Here is a 20,666-nt window from a genome sequence, read left to right on the forward strand (position 1 = left end):
GCATGGTGGCTCACGCCTATAATCCTAGCACTTTGGGAGGCCGAGACGGGCAGATCACGAGGTCAGGAGATCGAGACCATCCTGGTTAACACGGTGAAACCCCGTCTGCTAAAAATACAAAAAAATTAGTCAGGCGTGGTGGCGGGCGTCTGTAGTCCCAGCTACTCAGGAGGCTGAGGCCGGAGAATGGTGTGAACCCAGGAGGCAGAGCTTGCAGTGAGCCGAGATTGCACCACTGCACTCCAGAATGGGCGACAGAGCAAGACTCCATCTCAAAAAAAAAAAAAAAAAAAATTAGCCATGTGTGGTGACATGCATCTGTAAGTCCCAGCTACTTAAGAGGCTGAGGCAGGAGGATCACGGGAACCCAGGAGGCAGAGGCTGCAGTGAGCCATGCTTGCACCACTGCACTCTAGCCTGGGCAACAGAGCAAGACCCACTCTTAAAAACAAATTCCCTGGCCATAGCCACTGGGATTCTAGTCTCCGTACAACCAGAACCCCATGAGCCACACTTTAAGGCTTTTACTCTGGGGGTGGGGGGCATAGAAGAGAGGCCAGGGGTTTGGGACTGTTGAACCCATGAGGGTAGACCTGAAGCCTCATGACATTCATTTTCTGAGTCTAGCAAATCCTGAAGTCCACATCCCAGATGTTTCACAGAAGTAAGTCAATACATTCCTGATAGGATAATGTTGATTTTCCTGCCACATGCAGTCAGTTCCACCCCAACAGAATTCAGTTGATCTGCACAGCCACCATGGGGCAGAGATGACCGCCCCCATTTTACAGATATGGCCGGGAGGCTCAGGGAGGCCATGTGCCTCACAGAGGACTGGCCTGCACAAAAACCACGAACTTGTCTACATTCGTCCCCTCACTGCATGTGCCCCTCTTGATGGGAGAGCAGGCACCTGCCAGCCCCATGCTGGTCTGCCCAAGGAATGGCTCCTGAAACCACCAGCTGGCCAGTGAGCCACGTGGAAGGGTTTGGTCATGCCTACCCTCATCCTGCCCTTCCTCCCTGGTCATTGCACTGGTAGTGGGGGAGGGTGAGCTCTGCTTTGCCCCTTGTCACCGTGGCTGTGGGGATCCTGTCCAGATGGGACTAGGGGCTCTCTTACTGTCTGTGCATCACGAGTGAGGGCCACTTTCAGTTTGCTTCTACCTGGGACGCTCTGGGTGCCATGCTAGAAAGGTAGCTTATGGCCACAAAGGCAAGTCCAGGGACAGGTACTCATGCCCAAATGGAGCCCCATGCTTAGGAATGGGGTGAGTGGGAAGCAGTAGCTTCCCTTGGAGGTGGAAAACAGGGAGGTCTCAGTTTCCAGAAAGCCCTGGGGCAGCAGCTGCCTGGGTGAGGTTTTCCCTGAGCCCGAGTCTTCCCTCTCCTCTACTTCAGGGGGTCCAGCCTCTCCTCCAGAAGGGCTGCCAGGACGAGATGGGATTTGCTTTGGAAGACTGGGAATAGGTCCTGCAGCTGCTCTGGCCTTCCCCTGGACTGATGTGGGTCCCAGTGGTACTGAAGGGCACTTCCAGGTCCTGTTAGTGCAGGGGCCATTGCAGCAAAGGGCTGACTTTAGGAACCATCACCTCCCTCTTTGTTTTGTTTTGTTTTTGAGATGGAGTCTCGCTGCTACGCCCAGGTTGGAGTGCAGTGACGTGATCTCGGCTCACTGCAACCTCTGCCTCCCGGGTTCAAGTGATTCTCATGCCTCAGCCTCCTGAGCAGCTGGGATTACAGACTCCTGCCACCACACCCGGCTAATTTTTTTTTTTTTTTTTGAGATGGAGTTTCGCCTTTGTTGCCCAGGCTGGAGTGCAATGGTGCAATCTCAGCTCTCCGCAACCTCTGCCTCCCAGGTTCAAGCGATTCTCCTGCCTCAGCCTCCTGAGTAGCTGGGATGACAGGCATGTGCCACCACGCCTGGTTAATTCTGTATTTTTAGTAGAGACAGAGTTTCACCATGTTGGCTGGGCTGGTCTCGAACTCCTGACCTCAAGTGATCTGCCCGTATCGGCCTCCCAAAATGTTGGGATTACAGGCCACTCCACCTGTCACCTCCCTTTTGAAAAATTGACTGCCCTTGGAGCCAGTCTCACTGCTATGAAACAGTTGGGGACGTTACATCACTGCTCCCAGCCTCAGTTTCCACATCATGAACTAGGATTTGTAATCCAGGTTCAACAGGCTTGTGAGATTTTAGATGAGTGAAGCGCCTGGCATGCTTTCATAAGCAACTTTTTCACATACCATTCAGTTTGCCCATCTAAACAGTATGGCTCTTGGCCAGGTGTGGTGGCTCACGCCTGTAATCCCAACACTTTGGGAGGCCAAGGTGGGCGGATCGTTTGAGGTCAGGAATTTGAGACCAGCCTGGCCAATATGGTGAAACCCTGTCTCTACTAAGAATACGAAAATTAGCTGGACGTGGTGGTGGGCACCTGTAATCCCAGCTACTTGGGAGACTGAGGCAGGAGAATTGCCTGAACCCGGGAGGCGGCAGTTGTAATGAGTAGAGATTGTGCCATTGCACTCCAGCCTGGGTGACAGAGCGAGACTCTGATTCAAAAAAAATAAAGGGTATGGTTCAGGGGTCTGTATATTCACAGGTATGGGCAGTCATCGCCACAGTTGAACATCTTGCCCACCCCAAAAAGAGAGCTTGTGTCCTTTAGTCACTCCCTGTCTCCCGTCTACTGCCTCAGCCCTGGGCAGCCACTGAGCCACTTTCTCTGGGTTTGATCTGGCACTTCTAAAGTAGAAGTTATTATTGGCAAAGGCACTGGCTCTTATTTCTAAGAGATCATTTAGAATGCCAGGGGCAGCAGAGGATGGGTCTGCCTCGCAGAGAGAAGTTTGATTTACATTTCAAAAGGATCTTTTCTGGCATTTTAGGCCACTTGGCATTAAAAAGAGATTTGTGGGGCATTGTCTGGAAGGGGACTTTTGCCACTGTGAGCTGGTGACAAGCTGACTAGAAGTGGGGGTGTCAAAGGCTGGGATCACTACCTTGGTGGGGGCACATGAGGGGATAGTTAGTGAATTTGGAGTCTGTTCTTCCCCCATCTGTCTTGGTGACCCTTCCCCTCCATCAGGAAAATGAGGTGCTGAGCCATCTCTATGGTCTCAGCCTTCGGTTTTGCTCTGTTCAGGGAGTTTCAGAGAGCTGGAGTGTCCCAGGCCCCTTGGGAATTGGAAGCAAGTCCTAGAACTTTCTGGAACACAGAGAGTGGTCTGTTGGGCCTTCCTTTGCTTCCTCAGCTTCCGCCCTCTTCCTTCACTCCTTTCTAGGACTTTCCTTCCTCCACCCCTGAATCCTCCAATGTTAATGGAGCAGGGGTCAGGAAACAGCCTGTGGGTCGGATCTGGTTCGCTGCCTGGTTTTGTACACACCAGGAGCTAGGAATGTGTTTTAAAAATCAAAAGAATGGCCAGGTGCGGTGGCTCAAGCCTGTAATCCCAGCACTTTGGGAAGCTGAGGTGGGCGGATCTTGAGGTCAGGAGATCGAGACCGTCCTGGCTAACATGGTGAAACCCTGTCTCTACTAAAAATACAAAAATTAGCTGGGCGTGGTGGTGGGTGCCTGTAGTCCCAGCTACTCAGGAGGCTGAGGCAGGAGAATGGTGTGAACCCAGGAGGTGGAGCTTGCAGTGAGCTGAGACTGCGCCACTGCACTCCAGCCTGGGCGACAGAGTGAGACTCTGTCTCTAAAAAAAAAAAAAAAAAAAGAAAAAGAAAAAAAAATCGAAAGAACATTTCGTATTGCATGAAGATTCTATGAAATTCAAATTTCAAAGCCCATAAATAGCTTCGTTGGGGCGCAGCCACACTTGTTTGTTTACGTATGGTCTGTGGCTGCCTTCGCCATGGATAAGAGACTAGAATAGCTGCTGCGGTCTGTATTTTCTATCTCTGTCTTTACAGAAAATACTTGAGCTCTGAGTAAGGCCTGACCTTGTTCCTGAGGGCTCCGTAGTGGAGCTGATGGGAAAGTAGTGGTTGGCATTGGTGGTGGCTGAGCGAGCGGGGTGCCCTCTCAGAGAGCCGGTTATTAATGGAGTGCTAACCAGTCACTCTAGATGAGAAATACTCAGATCACATTTAAACACAAGGAAAGCTGTTTACAGGAAAACGGTAAAATAGCACAACGTAAAATTATGGTACACTGTGGTTATGCTGTCATAAAAATGTGTACGTATGGATAGAGAAGAAGGTGTCCCACGTGGAGAAATGAACAGGTATCTTAGGGGGCGGGTTGGGAGTAAGAGCAGTTTTTCTTTCTATTCTATTTTTCTGTTTAAATTTTCCTGTAATGTTCTTATAATAAGTGTTGATCACTCGCAGCCACCAGGGGAAGCAGCCACCCAGGCAGAAGGCCGTTCCGGGTCTCAGGCGGGCTTTAGGGAGAGGGACCCCGAGCTCTGGACCAGGGTTAGGAGGAGGTGCCCCGGGCATGTGGAGGCTGGCGGCCCTCGCTCCTGTGAGCTGGCAGCTGGGGCTGCGTCTCGCCCATGTTGCTGTCATGTGCAGGGCCCGTGTGAGTTGCGTGTCTGCTCACTATTGTGCTGTAGCCTCTGAAAGTTGCTCAGGAGCTTGGGATTTCGTGGAGAAGTGGGAGTCAGTTGCTTCTGTCCAAAGGGTTCGGCCAATGGGGGCCATTCTGAGTTCAGAAACCTCTGGTGTGGAACCCAATGGATCCAGCCAGGCCCAGCTCTGCTGTTAACCAGTTGTATGCTCTGGGACTCGGGTTAAGTCTGCGGGTGGCAAAACTGGCACCTCCCATCCCATCTTCCCTCCATCCCTCCCCTCTAGCCCTGTGTCTCACTCTGAGCTTCAGGAAGTTGGTGCCACCTAGCTATGCTCACTGACACGCATCTCGTGCTGTGCTAAGATGCTGTCCCCATGTTTAGTGTGCCCTCTCCAGGGAGACTGCCAGTGCTCGTGGGCGTGCATCTTCTGCTTCTGCATCCTCGGTCACTGTCAGCAGAGGCCTGGGCACACGGTGGTGGACAGTGGCTATTATCTGTGGTTGTGCTGGAATGGAGGAGGCCTGGTGTTTGGTCTTGGAGTCAAGAGTGCGTGTGCTTAAGAATTCCAGGATCACACGGAGGAGGGTGTGATTAGGTCTGGGAAGGGGGGAGGCAGGAAGGAGGGCGAGAGACCTCGACCTGTTCTTGGGAAGGAAAGAGCAGGTGAGGGTGGGATTCTGTTCCAAGCACGGGAAACAGCACCAGGAGGTGGTCATGGCCCTGGGGCCAGGGCTGGGAGGCGCTTGCTCCAGCATGCAGTGACTGAGCCCTCCTGTATGCACTGCTGCAGGTGCTGGGAGACCGTGAAGTGCAAAGCAGATGAGTCCAGGCCCTCGGGGAGACAGCATGCCAGTGGGGGAGACGGAGACCAATCACCTACCCAGTGTGCAGTAAGTCAGACGGTGACAAGCTCTGAAGACAAGGAAAGCAGGGAGGAAGGGGTGGGCTTTGCCCTGTGCTCTTTCATGTGGGGAGACGAGAGGAACCAGAGGATGTGGGGATCGACCACGTGGTTAGGGGAGGAAAGCGTGTTTCAGGCGGAGGGTGAGCAAGCGCAAAGGCCCTGCGGCAGGCACGTCTGTGACCGGTCAGAGCAGAGTGAGGGGTGGGAGATGGAACCGGGTCAGTGGGGTGGGGTGTGTACATGGCAGGTCTGCAGACCCAGGTGAAGAGTCTGGATTTCATTTTTAAGGCGATGAGAAGCTCGGGAAGGTCTGACCAGCCTTACATCTTGAAAGGGAAACCCCTGCTCCTGCGTGTCAGCTGTTACTCGGGGTTCGCCAGTGGAAGCGAGAGGCAGTCGCAGCTTTCAGGTGAGAAATGATGGCAACTCGCACGGTGGGGGAAGAGGGGCCGCTGTGGAGGTGGTTTGGGGGGCCTGTCACCTGCTGTTCCCCAGCTCAGTGAACAGTGCCCCCACGCACCCCTGCCAGGTCAGAAATCCAGGCACTGCCAGCCTCTGCCGTTCTATGTGTGGTCAGGCGGGGGAGCCTTCGCCCTCCCATGTCCCTCGTCCCATGGCCCAGACAGCACGGTCCTGTGATCCCCCTCCCATTCCAGTCCTCAGCACAGCCATATCCCTCCAGGGCTCAGGCCCCCACCATGGCCAGACCCCCCACCCCACCTTCACCCTCCCCCAGTCCTTTGCACACATAGCATCTGGAATGGGCAGCACCTCAGACGATGTGGCTGTGTTGCATAAGCCTCTCCCCTCACCGCAGCTCTCGGCCCTGCCTGAGCCCAGGTGCCTGTAGGCTCCCCATTCACCTCTGCCTTGAACCTTCCTGAGTCTGAGCTTCCTTTTTTTGTTTGTTTTGAGACAGAGTCTCGCTCTGTCGCCCAGGCTGGAGGGCAGTGGGGTGATCTCGGCTCACTGCAAGCTCCGCCTCCCGGGTTCACACCATTCTCCTGCTTCAGCTTCTCGAGTAGGTGGGACTACAGGCGCCCGCCACCATGCCCGGCTAATTTTTTGTATTTTTAGTAGAGACGGGGTTTCACTGTGTTAGCCAGGATGGTCTCGATCTCCTGACCTTGTCGTGATCCACCCACCTCGGCCTCCCAAGGTGCTGGGATTACAGGCGTGAGCCACCGCGCCTGGCCCGAGCCTGAGCTTCTTAAACACCACATCCTCTAGCCTCCTGCCTTCACACAGACTGTTCCCTGAGCCTAGACTTTGTCCCTGCCCACCCGCTCCTGATCCTTCAGGTCTCAACTTAGAGGTCACTTTCCCTAGGAACCTCCTCAGACCTAGTGAGGCCGGATTAGGGGCCTCCTGGGAGCCCTCATGGCCCCAAGTGTTTACCACTTCTCTTTTTCATACTATCCAAAGTGTACAGAATCGTACACTTTTCTGATGCCTTGTTCCAGCTGTGAGTGCCCTGAGGGCAGGGATGGGGTCCATGTCCCCCAGTGTGCTCAGCCAGCACCTGACCGGGCACTCTCAGTGTTGTTGAATGAATGAGCGAGTGAGTGACCTGCCCACAGGGGAAGCTGTTGTGTCTGACACGGTAATAAGCAGGTTGCACTGGGGGAGGCTGGTTGCGATCATGACTGGAGCCCCTGGCCCCCAGAGTGGGGGTCATCAGTGGGGCTCGCTACCTCTGTCCACTGTTTTTTTTAATTTTAATTTTTTTTTATTTGGGGTCTCACTCTGTCACCCAGGCTGGAGGGCAGTGGTGCAATCTCAGCTCACTGCAAGCTCCACCTCCCGGGTTCACGCCATTCTCCTGCCTCAGCCCCCTGAGTAGCTGGGACTACAGGCATCCACCACCATGCCCGGCTAATTTTTTGTATTTTAGTAGAGACAGGGTTTCACCGTGTTAGCCAGGATGGTCTCAATCTCCTGACCTCGTGATCCACCCACCTCGGCCTCCTAAAGTGTTGGGATTACAGGTGTGAGCCACCACACCCGGCCATTTTTTTTTTTTTTTTTGAGACGGAGTCTCGCTCTGTAGCCAGGCGGTGCGGTGGTGCGATCTTGACTCACTGCAACCTCCGCCTCCTGGGTTCAAGCAATTCTCCTGCCTCAGCCTCTCGAGTAGCTGGGACTACAGGCATACACCACCATGCTCAGCTAATTTTTGTATTTTTAGTAGAGACAGGGTTTCACCATGTTGGCCAGGATGGTCTCGATCTCCTGACCTCGTGATCTGCCCACCTAGGCCTCCCAAAGTGCTGGGATTACAGGCGTGAGCCACCACTCCCGGCCTTTTTTTTTTTTTTGAGATGGAGTCTCACTCTGTCGCCAGGCGCCATCTTGACTCACTGCAACCTCCACCTCCTGGGTTCAAACAATTCTCTTGCCTCAGCCTCTCGAGTAGCTGGGACTACACGTGTGCACCACCATGCTCAGCTAATGTTTGTATTTTCAGTAGAAAAAGGGTTTCACCATATTGGCCAGGATGGTCTTGATCTCTTGACTTTGTGATCCGCCTGCCTCGGCCTTCCAAAGTGCTGGGATTACAGGCATGAGTCATCGCGCTTGGCCCTTCTGCCCACTTTCTTCCCCTTCTTCCTCCTCCCCCGTCTCCACCCAGGCTGTCTCTGGAGTGACTGTGGATGCTGACAGAATGCATGTCCGCTTTGCCGTCACTGTTCATGCAGAGTGCCTGTTGGGGATTCTCCTGTAACCCAAAGGAGTGGCGGAAGGATGGAGCTTCAGGCGTTGAGGGCCAGGAAATGAACGCGGAAGACTGAATCCTTAGGGGACCCCAGCTCAGGGCCGGGTCTGGGGCTCTGTTCTGAGGACTGGGAGTGGGAGGAGGCGGCAGCAGGAGCCGGAGTCTGAGGCATCTCCTCACACTCTTCCAAGGTCAGAGACGAGGTCTCAGATCTGCTTGCTAATGCACGATTTATTTCTTTTTCAATTTCCTTTGGAACCTGTGCTGTGCAGATGTTCACATGATGTGGTGGGGAAGTGAGTTTTATAAAACTCTTGGCAGAGTACCATTTGGCATCCCTGTGGTTCTAGAGATTTCTGGGGCCTCAGGGCTGTAGCACCAGCTGCAGACAGCTGCCTGCCTTCTTACAGTGCTCAGCTTTTGGACCCAGCAGCTTTCTCAGTCCCGAACACATGTGTGACCTCACGATTCTGGCCCTTCCACGCCAACAAACTGTTCCGGCGTGTAGGTGGAGTTCCTATTTTTAATAGCCAAGTTGTTGAGAAATTGTAGGGCTTCTACTTCCTTTTGAACGGAAGGGCTCTAGAAATATTTATATCTTTGCTTCTATAGAATCTAGGAGGTCATCTTCACCCAGGGAGGGTCAGCATGTGGAGAGGGTCACTTGGAAGAGGTCCCGCATGTGGAGAGGGTCACCTGGGAGAGGCCCCCGTGTTAGCCTGCACTTGCTGTCAGTACATGGTACGACATTGAGCACCAAGGGGCTCAGCCAGCCCTTCGAGGGAAGTCCCAGCTGGCCACTGGGGGAAGGGCGGGGAAGCATGAAAACAATGAGCCCACCGGCTGGCGGGGCTGTCCGTGTTATGCAAAGTGTGCACCATGTAGCATGAGCACTGGACCGGGAGCCCCCAAGGCTGCTGGGGAATCAGAGAGACAGCAAAGAGGAGGTGGCCCTTCCCTTGAAGGGTGAAGGATCGGTAAGAGTGTGTGGGAGAGTGGAAGCTGTTGGAGGGGAGGGAGGGAGGGAAGGAGGCCTGGAGAGAGGAGGGAGGCTCTTGCATTCTGGGCGGGTATGGGAGCTGCTGGCAGAGTTTGCAGAACCCAGTGGCTCAGTGTGGTTGGAGTTGGCTGTGGACCAGGTGGGTGGGCAGAAAGGGGCCAGGTATGGAGGGGTTTTTCAGTGCCATACTGAGGGGTCTGAAGTCCATCCCGAAAGTTGTAACTGGGGAGTGGCACGGTGGTGGGTTAGAGCCATGTCATTCAAACTTCCTCAAATTCCCGTACATAGAGACCCAGTGTGCACACTCACAGCCCAGGCTTGTGAGCTGCAGTCGCTCTTGCCATGTGCAGCTCGTTCTGGCGTGTTCTGTTCTGCTTCTATTCCGGCTCATTTGTTCTTCGAACAATGCTGTTTGCAATCCTCTGCATTGGCTTCCTGTCTCCCTGAATATTTTTGATCTGCAGTTAGAACAGCACTGGATTGGCAAGAGGGAGACTGAGGCGGGAACCCAGGCAGAGGCTGCTGTGAGTCCAGCTAGGACAAGACGCGGGTGCCAGACAGTGGGTCTGGGGCAGACCCCAGGGACTTCGCAGTGAAGACCCCACCTCAGTGGTCCTGGGCCCCAGGCCTCAAGAGACTTGGGGCAGCTTCCGAAGCAACAAGAGGGGTCCTGTCATCGTGAGGCGTGTTGAGGATGCAGAAGCTGTGGTTTCATAACTCAGTCACTGTGTGGTGTCTGAAAGCCATTTCATTAAATGTCACATGGAATCAAAATAGAAATTACATCTCTGGGACAAAGCCCATTGAGTCAGGAGCCAGGGATTCTGAATTGGAACCAGAATAGCCTCCGAAGCTGGGTCTGTGGATCCAAGGCTGCCCCCACCGCCCTGGGTCTCGCTCACATCTGAACTCCCCAGAGGGGGCAGGTGGTCCTGGAGCCTAGCCTACCTGCCAGGAGTCAGAGGTGGCCTCAGGGGAACCATGACAGCCCTCCTTCTCACACTCCTCCTGGGCACCCTGCACCAGCGGAAGCATTTACATGTACAATCACCCATCCCTAGCCCCTTCTGGGAGGGAAGCATATCTTATGGATGGCGACCTTGAGGCTCAGGGAGGTTAAGGTGCCAGCCTGAGATCACACAGCCAGCGAGAGGCAGAGACAGGGCTCCAACTCCAAACGGTGGCTCCAGAGCCCCCTCTCTTTTCCATGCCCTGGGCTGCCTCTTTCCCCAGTGCACCTTGCTTTTTGGAACCAGATGACCAACGTGGAGAGACATGAACTGATTCAATCAGTGTATGGGGAAGGAACTTAGAGATCTGGCATTTTTCAAGCTCCCTGGTAATTCTCACGTGCAGCTAGGGTGGGGCACCTCTGCTCTGGGGAATAGGGGAGGGGTATGAGTGGCCCTGTGTCTGCCCTCTGTCCCCACCTGCCACCTGCTGGTCCATCCATTCAGCTGTTGCATGGACAGGTTGTCTTCTGGGGGCTGCTAGCCCCCTTGCACTGGGCAATGCTGAGTGTCCTCTCTGCCCCTGCCACGCAGGTGGGCCATGCTTGGAGGGGCGCAGGAGAGCTGAGATGGGTTGGGGATGCATCAGGCCTTGAGGGGGTGCCTGGTAAGCCCCGGGAAGGGTAGGGAGAGGAGAGGGCAGTGCAGGGACAGAGACCCCCAGCCTTGCCCCCGTTTTGAGCATGGGGAAACTGGAAAGTGTACACAGGTAGGGAGGAAATGCCTGCATGTTCATTTTCTAATCCATTAATTTTCACTTTTTGTGTATTCTTTCTATCTACTTTTTAAAGGTTTGTTTCCTTTCTAACTTCCTGTTTTAGATGTATAATTTAGTTTCTTTATTTATTTTTACTTACTTATTTTTTCGAGATGGAGTCTTGCTCTGTCGACAGGCTGGAGTGCAGTGGCGTGATCTTGGCTCACTGCAACCTCTGTCTTCTGGGTTCAAGCGATTCTCCTGCCTCAACCTCCTGAGTAACTGGGACTACAGATATGCACCACCACGCCCAGCTAATTTTTGTATTTTTTGTAGACACGAGGTTTCACTATGTTGGCCAGGATGGTCTTGATCTCTTGACCTCGTGATCTGTCCACCTCAGCCTCCCAAAGCGCTGGGATTATAGGCGTGAGCCACCGCGCCCAGCTTAGTTTCTTTATTTAAAGATAAGGGTTTTTTGTTTTGTTTTGTTTTTGAGACAGAATCTCATTTTGTTGCCCAGGCAGGAGTACAGTGGCACAGTCATAGCTCACTGCAGCCTCAACCTGGGCTCAAGTGATCCTCCCACCTCATCTGAGTAGCAGGAATTACAGGCGTACACCACCACACCCAGCTCATTTTTGTGTTTTTTTCTAGAGATGGGTTTCGCCCTGTTGCCCAGGCAACAAGCAAATCTGCCCACCTCAACCTTCCAAAGTGCTGGGATTACAGGCGTGAGCCACCACGCCCGGCTAGAGGTAAGTTTCTCAAACTCCTGGGCTTAAACTATCCACCCACCTTGGCCTTCCAAAGTGCTGAGACTACAGGTGTGAGCCTTTGCACTTGCCTTGAATTCCTTTTTCAACAGTATGTTTCCTACTAAAAGCACTTATGAAAAGTGTGTGTTTTCTCTTACCCCTTCTCCTTTTTTGCCATCTAATTTTACATTGTATTTCTTAGTGTTTGTCTTTAAAATATACTTATATCTCTATGCTACCTTTTTCTTATTCTTGCCCCCTCCCCCATAAGAAAGATAAAGAAATCAGAGACTTAGACCGGGCCTGGTGGTTCCCGCCTGTAATCCCAGCACTTTGGGAGGCTGAGGCGGGTGGATCACTTGAGGTCAGGAGTTCGAGACCAGTCTGGCCAACATGGCGAAAACCCGTCTCTACTAAAAATACAAAGTTAGCCAGGCGTGATGGTGGGCGCCTGTATGCTCAGCTACCACGGAGGCTAAGGCAGGAGAATCACTTGAACCCGGGAGGTGGAGGTTGCTGTGAGCCAAGATCGTGCCACTGCACTCCAGCCTGGGCAACAGAGTGAGACTCTGACTCAAAAAAAAAAAAAAGAAATCAGATACTAACAACTCTCTCCTTCTTTCTTTCTTTTCTTCTCAATTTTTAATGTATCATTTCTAATTTCAGAATTTATATTTATATATGTCCTTAATCCTCACTCACATTGGCCCTATAGGTAGAGTCACTGCTCACTGTCAGTTCCCTTGCTGAAGTTTTCCTATTTTTCTCTTGATTTGCTGAAATTCTTTCTCCAGTAGTTTCATCAAAAGGGACTAAATGAAAAAAAATTACTGAGTTATTGCAAGTTCAAAAAGGTTTCTAGTCTTTGTGTTTGACAGCTTTCCAGGACATAAAATTCTTAGACCACACTTTCTTTCCTTGAGAACTTCGCAGGCATCACTTCTGTCTCTAGAGTCAAATGTCATTGTGGGAAAGTCTGAGTCTAACTTCTATTTTGTTACCCTTTATGAATTGATATTTTCACTTGACTGTCCAAAGTCTTTTCTAGTTAGCTTCTTCCCCCTTTCTTTTATATTTTATGTCTAGTTAGTTTCATAGAAATTACCTTGTTATTGACAGATTTTTGTCATTTTCCCCAAGACATGGTGTGCCCTTTTGGTTTGTAGATTTATCTTCTTTTATTTCAGGAAAATTTTCTTGAATGATATCTTTAAATATTTATGTTCCCTTATTTCAGTTTTCTATTCTGGGATATATGATGGGTCCTTTGCAGATCTTCCAAATCTGTAATTTTCTCTGTAATCTCTTTACACCGTCCATTTTCATTTCCTTTTGCTCACTTTCCTCAGTCTTGTTCTCAGTGTCTTGATTGTATTTTGAGCAATATTTGGTGCTCCTCTGCACAGCTTTCCATTTCGTCATGACTTTGAAGATGTGATGTTTTTCCTTCTTTCTCCAGTTCTGTCAGCTCCGGTTTCATGTTCCCCCTGAGCTCTCATATCTGTTTTGTGTGCTTGCTTTCTGGAGATGATTGCTGTATTAATTTCTTGTGTGTTTTTTTTTTTTTTTTGTTTTTTGTTTTTTTTGAGATGGAGTCTTACTCTGTTGCTTGGGCTGGAGTACAGTGGTAGGATCTCAGATCACTGGAACTCCACCTCCTGGGATCAAGCGATTTTCCTGCCTCAGCCTCCCAAGTAGCTGGGATTATAGGCTTGCGCCACCACGCCCGGCTAATTTTGGTATTTTTAGTAGAGATGATGTTTTGCCATGTTGGTCAGGCTGGTCTCGAACTCCTGACCTCAGGTGATCCGCCCGCTTCAGCCTCCCAACGTGCTGGGATTACAGGTGTGAGCCACTGCGCCCAGCCCTGCTTTATTAATTTTTGTTGTTGTTTAATTTACAGCGAAAAGTTTGCTGGCAATTTTATCTGTTCTATGGCAACGTTTTTACTCGTGAGCTTTCACTTGCCACTTGTTTTTCCTGTTCCTTTTCTCATTTTTATTTTTTAATTCTTACAGTGTCTTCCTGTTGATGCTGCGCTCTTTGCTTTTTTGTTTTTCATCTTTGGGCAAGGTGAGTTTTTCTTCAACCGTCTATTTGCCAGAGGTTTGTGTGGGAGAAGCAGCGAGAACTTTCCCTACATCCAGTGCCATGTGCAGTTGTAGGGCTGCTCACGGGCAGTCTGGTGATTCCTCTTTGTTGCCTGCAAGTGTGGCTTGTCTGTGTGATTGTCTGTGTCTGATCCGCTGCTTCTGCTTCTTGGTTCCAAGCTTACCTGTATCTCAAATGCCGCTGTCATGAGATCACGGGCCCCACTCCTGCTTGTGCAGATAAGGGACATTGGTTGGTGGGCAGTGTGATCCCTTCTCACAGCTTCTTCCCAAACATCTGTATGGTGTTTCCTGCCCTGGGCAACCCTCTGACTTGTTTCTAGTTTGGGTTTCATCTCTCTTCTGTTTTCACTGGAAATGGAGTTTAGCCAGGTGTGGTGGCTCATGCCTGTAATCCCAGCACTTTCAGAGGACAAGGCAGGTGGATTGCTTTAGCCCAGGAGTTCGAGAGCAGTCTAGCCAACATGGTGAAACCCCGTCTCTACTAAAAACACAAAAATTAGCCGGGTGTGGTGGCGCATGCCTGTAATTGCAGCTACTGGGGAGGCTGAGGCAGGACAATTGCTTGAACCCGGGAGGCAGAGGTTGCAGTGAGCCGAGATTGTGCCACTGCACTCCAGCCTGGTGGCACAGTGAGACTCTGCCTCAAAAACAAAAAAAAAGATGACGTTTGCGTTTTGTTTCTCTTTGTCCTTGTTACTGTGGGACGATTTCTTTTTTTTTTTCCCAGCTTTATTCGTGTATAATTGACATACAATAAACTGCACCTATTGATTGTGTTATTAATAAGTTCTGACATACGTATACACCCATGCAACTGTCACGACCACCAGCCACTGGACATCCTGTCACCCTCCACAGCTTCCTCGTGCTATTTCTTACCTCCACTCCCATTCTCAGACAAACTCTGACCTGCTTTCCATCGTTAGAGTTTTCATTTTCTAGAGTTTTATGTAAATAGAATCCTACAGTTTTTTTTTTTTTTTTTTTGATGTGGTTTCTCTCACTTAGCATATATTTTTTTTTCTTTTGAAATGGAGTTTTGCTCTTGTCGCCCAGGCTAAAGTACAATGGCGTGATCTCAGCTCACTGCAACCTCCGCCTCCTGGGTTCAAGCAACTCTCCTGCCTCAGCCTCCCGAGTAACTGGGACTACAGGCGCCTGCTACCACGCCGGACTAATTTTTTGTATTTTTAGTAGAGATGGGGTTTCACCATGTTGGCCAGGCTGGTCTCAAACCCCTGACCTCAGGTGATCCACCCACCTTGGCCTCCCAAAGTGCTGGGATTACAGGCATGAGCCACCATGCCTGGCCTAGCATAATTATTTTGAAGTCCATCAGTTGTATATAACAGTGGTTCATTCCTTCTTATTGCTGTATTGCATTGCATTGTATGGCTGTGCCATATTTATTCATCCATTCACCCGGTGATAGACATTGGGGCTGTTTCCAGCTTTTGGCTGTGATGAATCAAGTTGCTGCCAGTCTCCACGTGGAAGTCTCTTTTGGACACTAGCTTTGATTCCTCTTTGATTCCTCCTTTTTTTTTTTTTTGACAGAGTCTTGCTCTGTCACCCAGGCTGGAGTGCAGTGGTGCGATCTTGGCTCACTGCCGCCTCCGCCTCCCGTGTTCAAGCGATTCTTCTGCTTCAGCCTTCCAAGTAGCTGGGACTACAGGTGCCTACCACCATGCCCAGCTAATTTTTTTTGTATTTGTAGTAGAGATGGGGTTTCACTCTGATGGCCAGGCTGGTCTCGAACTCCTGATCTCGTGATCTGCTTGCCTTGGCCTCCGAAAGTGCTGGGATTACAGGCGTGAGCCACCACACCTGGCCCCATTCCTGTTGAATAAATGCATAGAAACAGAATGACTGGGTCACATAGTAGGTTTCACTTTTTAAGAAGTGACCAAACTGCTCTTCAAAGTGACCACACTGCTTTACATGCCTCTGAGCACATGAGAGCAACGAGAGTCCCAGTTGCTTCATACCCTTGCCAACACTTGGCATGGCCCATCTTTTACATTTTAGTCCTCCAAGTGCGTGTCTAGTTTATAGCCTTGGGGTTTTCATGTACATTTCACCAATAACAAATGGCATGAGACTTTTTTAATGTACTTATTTTTTATATGTACACCATCTTTGGTGAATTGTCCAAATCCTTTGCCCATTTTAAAATACCGAGTTGTGTTATATATTAGGTTATAACAGCTCTTTATTCTAGCTACATGTCTTTTATCAGATATATGACTTGTAAATATTTTCTCCAGTCTGTGCCCCTCTTTTTCATTTTATTCAGTGTCTTTTGAAAACTAAAAGTCTTTTAATTTTTATGAAGTCCAATTTACTGTTTTTTTTTATAGTTTATGTTTTCTGTGTACTATTCTTTTTTTATTTTTAATTTATTAATTTTTATTTATTTATTTTATTTTATTTTTGAGACGGAGTCTCGCTGTGTCACCCAGGTTCAAGTACAGTGGCACGATCTCGGCTCACTGCAAGCTCCGCCTCCTGGCTTCACGCCATTCTCCTGTCTCAGCCTGCCGAGTAGCTGGGACTGCCTCCCAAGTAGCTGGGACTACAGGTGCCTGCCACCACGCACGGCTAATTTTTTAAATATTTTTAGTAGAGACGGGGTTTCACCGTGTTAGCCAGGATGGTCTCGATCTCCTGACCTTGTGATCCGCCCGCCTTGGCCTCTCAAAGTGCTGGGATTACAGGCGTGATCCACCATGCCCAGCTTAACTTTTTATTTTTTGAGACAGAGTCTTGCTCTGTCACCCAGGCTGGAGCGCAGTGGTGCGATCTTGGCTCACTGCAGCTTCAGCTTCCCAGGTTCAAGCAATTCTCCCGCCTCAGCCTCCCAAGTAGGTGGGATTACAGGCGCCCGCAAGCATGCGTGGTTAATTTTTGCATTTTTAGTAGAGACTCGGTTTCACCGTGTTGGCCAGGCTGGTCTCAAACTCTTCACCTCAGGTGATTCGCCTGCCCTAGCCTCCCAAAGTGCTGGGTTTCCAGGCAAGAGCCACCACATCTGGTGCCTGTGTACTATTCTTAAGAGATCTTTTCCTGTGGTGAAACGGGAACTCTTGGACACTGTTGGTGGGGGTGTCGATTGGTACAGCCATTATGGAAAGCAGTATGGAGGTTTCTAAATAAATAAAAAAATAGAACTACCATATGACTGACCAAAGGAAATGATATCACCACCTCGTGAAGATAGCTGCACTCTTGTGTGAATTGCAGCATTATTCACATTAGCCACGATTTGGAAACAATGTAGGTATTGATGAATGAAGGGATCAAAGGACCGGGCACAGTGGCTCACGCCTGTAATCCCAGCACTTTGGGAGGCCGAAGTAGGTGAATCACTTGAGGTCATGAGTTTGAGACCAGCCTAGCCAACATGGTGAAATCCTGTCTCTACTAAAAATACAAAAATTAGCCGGGTGTGCTGGCACGCGCCTGTAGTCCCAGCTACTCAGGAGGCTGAGGAAGGAGAATCACTTGAACCCAGGAGGCAGAGGTTGCAGTGAGCCAAGCTCGTGCCACTGCACTCCAGCCTGGGTAACAGAGTGAGGCCCTGTCTCCAAAAAAAGATCTCTTTCGACTCTACGATACAAAGATGTTTTCTTCTAGGTACTTCGTAGTTTTACATTTAGGTCTATGCTGCATTTTTAGTTAATTTTTGTATATGGTATGAGGTTGGAGATTGGGGCTTATTTTTCTATTCTCTTTGAGCCGGTTTCTGGGAGGAGAGGGAGGACCCACCAGCTCCTCTGCTGTGTCAAGCTATTATACAAGGCCCCATGGGCTGAGGTTTCTTTTTTTTTCTTTTCTAGGGAAAAAAAAGGAAAAGCCATCAGCAATACCAAGGGAAACCGTAAGCTAAGGTTGGCATAGTTCTCAGCAAGCCTCACAGCGCTTCTCTGTTCCCTCCCTCACCCCTTGCCTACCTTTAATCCAAAAATGATTTTACCAGAATGTCCAACAAATAAGACAAGACCCAAAAGCACTGAGAACTTTTTCTTGCTGCCAAGTATAAAACACAGACCGGTATAGTGGCTTAAAAAAGCAAATTCCCAGGAAAATGTATAGAGATGGAAAATAGGACAGCAGAATAGCAGGGACTGGGGAGGGGAGAAGGGAGTGGTGCTCTTGAACAGGTAGAGTTTCTGTTTGGCTGGTGGAAAAGCTCTGGAAAATAAAGTGTTGATGGTTGCATCAACATTGTGAATATTCGTAATACCATTGAATGGCACACTTAAAAATGGTTAAAACAGTAAATTGGGTTACGTGTGTTTTACCACAGTTAAAGAGTATTTTTAAAAAAGCATATTCCCTCTGGGGTTAGTTAGCTGTAGTCAACACCTAAGTTCCCCAGGGATGAACTGAAGTATGGACCAATAATATGAATTAAAATTAAATATTGCCAGGCAGGCTGGGCACGGTGGCTCATGCCTATAATCCCAGCATTTTGGGAGTCCTAGGCAGGCAGATCACTTGAGGTCAGGAGTTCTAGACCAGCCTGGCCAACATAGAACCTGCCTCTATAAAATACAAAAAGTGGCTGGGTGTGGTGGTGTACATCTGTAGTCCCAGCTGCCCAGGGAGCTGAGGCAGGAGGTCGCTTGAACCTGGTGGTGGTGGCAGGGTGGGAGGTGGGCACTTAGAGGTTACAGTGGTAGGTGGCATCACACGCACCTGCAGCCTGAAGCAGAGTGGGAACTCAAAAAAAAAATGCCAGGCAGTATGAGATTGCTTGGTCAATATCCTAACAGTCACAAAGCAAGCAAGTGATCTTGAGGGGGGAAGGGAGGTGGGAAGAAAGGAGGACCAAGTTCCTCTGAGTGGCTAATAAATATTATTTTGGTTAAGTCCCTATCTCCACAGAGTAAGTCCCTGATTTTTTTTTTTTTTTTTTTTTTTTTTTTTGAGACTGAGTTTCACTCTTGTTGCCCAGGCTGGAGTACTATGGCTTGATCTCGGCTCACGGCAACCTCCGCCTCCCGGGTTCAAGCGATTCTCCTGCCTCAGCCTCCCGAGTAGCTGGATTACAGGCGTGCGCCACCATGCCCGGCTAATTTTGTATTTTTAGTAGAGACGGGGTTTCTCCATGTTGGCCAGGCTGGTCTTCAACTCCCAACCTCAGGTGATCAGCCTGCCTCAGCCTCCCAAAGTGCTGGGATTACAGGTGCGAGCCACTGTGCCCGGCCTGTAAGTTCCTAATTCTTAAGCCTAACATAGTTAAATTGCTCTGTAAAAAAAACAATGGCTTTATATTCAAGACCATGTTGCTTCCAACTGAATTGGCCACTCACACTGGGATACTGAGCAGCGAACAGACCACAAGGAAGACATCACTCTTGGATCCTGTTTGAAACCAACAGCTACAGCAAAACACTAGTCTTGATTCAGAGCCTAATGGGGTTTCTTTAATTAGCAAGTTTACATTCATGGAGTCTTGTGAAAATGATTAGATAAATTGCAGAGAAATAAATAAGTATTTTGTACATCCGAGTATTATTGTTAATTTCCACCTGGCTACATGAGACTCCCTCCTCTGGGTTTTCTCTCTGTGCCCTTTTGCTGTGGACAGAAGGTACCCTGCTCATTCATCCATCTAGCTGGTGAGCCAGGGGGCAGCCCGGAGGGAGGAGTGGAGGGGACATGGGCCTGGAATTAGACTGAGGTGTCGCCAGCTCTGGCCGCACTGCCAGGCCCTGGCTTCGTTACTGTGAAATGAGGGGTGGGGTGGGTATCTGGTCTCCCACTCCGCATTACTGAGGCGTTCTGGGTCTCTTCTCCATCCTCTGATTCCTTCCCCTCTTCTGTTCCAGTCCAGAATGCCTCCTTTCTGCCTAAATGCCTCTGATCTTCATTTGATCATCATCAGCTGCAGACCCATGAGCCACTGGGCCTGACCTGGGAGACACCGGCCCTCCACTTCCAGCGCTCTCCAGCTCGGATTTCCTGCAGAACAGTGGCAAAGCGTTCGCCCAGAGCTGCGTCCCCTCACTGGAAAGCAGCGCTGAGTCAGGGTTACCTGGCTCCCCTGTACCCCCAGCGAGGTGAAATTGTACCATCAAATTCTCACAACAACATTGGTTCTCCTTTAAGGATAAGGAGGCTACCGCCCAAAGAGCTTGTGCACTGGGTGCACAGCCACTCAGGCCATCTTCCAGAGCGGGATGTCTGACTCCAGAGCCCGCCAGCCCACACTGCTCTCCTGAGGACTGGGTTTCTCTGGCCTGAGTCTGCCCGAGTGTACAGGAAGAACCCTGCTGGCACCCCAGTAAGCCCCTCTAGACCTTGGGGCTCTAACTGCTCTCAGAGCTCACTTTTCAGTTAGCCTATAAGGCAGGGGTGTCCAGTCTTTTGGCTTTCCTTGGCCACATTGGAAGAAGAATTGGCTTGTGTCACACATAAAATACAATAACACTAATGATAGCTGATGAGTTAGAAACAGTGAAAAATCACAAACTCAATGTTTTAAGAAAGTTTGTAAATTTGTGTTGGGCTGCATTCAAAGCCATTCTGGGCTACGGGTTGGACAAGCTTGCTATAATGGATCAGAGATATCTACAGTCTTAAAGAAGAAACAGCTCCCAGGCCTGTTAGACCTATCAGGGCACTCACTGAATGCTGTGAGCAGGGGAAGGGGCAGGCCTGGGCAGTGGGGTCCTCAGTGGGGGCCCAGCGGTGTCTCCAGTCATCTGGGGAGCTGGGAACAGCACACCAGGGTTTGTTCGCCTCCTAGGAAAGTTCTCACTTGCAGCAAGAGAGAACAGAGGTGCGAAAGCTAGGCCATGTTCATTATTCCTTCATTCCCTACTTATTGAGTTTTGACAACATGTGAAGGACTGCTTGCTTGATTGATTGACTGATTGGGACAGGGTCTCACTCTGTCACCTAGGCGGGAGTGCAGTGGTGCAAC

At 50.1% G+C, this 20,666-nt stretch overlaps 1 protein-coding gene and 1 non-coding gene across 4 annotated transcripts in view; one reads left to right on the forward strand and one right to left on the reverse strand.

Annotated features, from left to right (window-relative positions):
* RRM2 (ribonucleotide reductase regulatory subunit M2) overlaps positions 1-20,229 on the forward strand; it is a 35,662-nt gene extending 15,433 nt beyond the window's left edge. Inside the window, exons 10-13 of one of the 3 annotated variants that reach the window (XM_021924567.2) lie at positions 5,324-5,423; positions 5,726-5,846; positions 17,572-17,622; positions 19,018-20,229. In XM_021924567.2, the coding sequence (XP_021780259.2) occupies positions 5,324-5,356 (33 nt within the window). In that variant the 3' untranslated portion in view covers positions 5,357-5,423; positions 5,726-5,846; positions 17,572-17,622; positions 19,018-20,229. The remainder of the gene's footprint in view (positions 1-5,323; positions 5,424-5,725; positions 5,847-17,571; positions 17,623-19,017) is intronic. The other 2 variants (XM_021924568.2, XM_021924569.2) reach the window with 2 other exon arrangements.
* LOC116270426 lies at positions 19,019-19,153 on the reverse strand. Its single transcript, XR_004178463.1, has one exon. It is a non-coding gene; the product is annotated as a small nucleolar RNA SNORA2/SNORA34 family (small nucleolar RNA).
* Positions 20,230-20,666: the final 437 nt, after the last annotated feature.

The sequence above is a fragment of the Papio anubis genome, chromosome 14 (genome assembly GCF_008728515.1).
Source record: "Papio anubis isolate 15944 chromosome 14, Panubis1.0, whole genome shotgun sequence".
Classification (NCBI taxonomy): domain Eukaryota; kingdom Metazoa; phylum Chordata; class Mammalia; order Primates; family Cercopithecidae; genus Papio; species Papio anubis.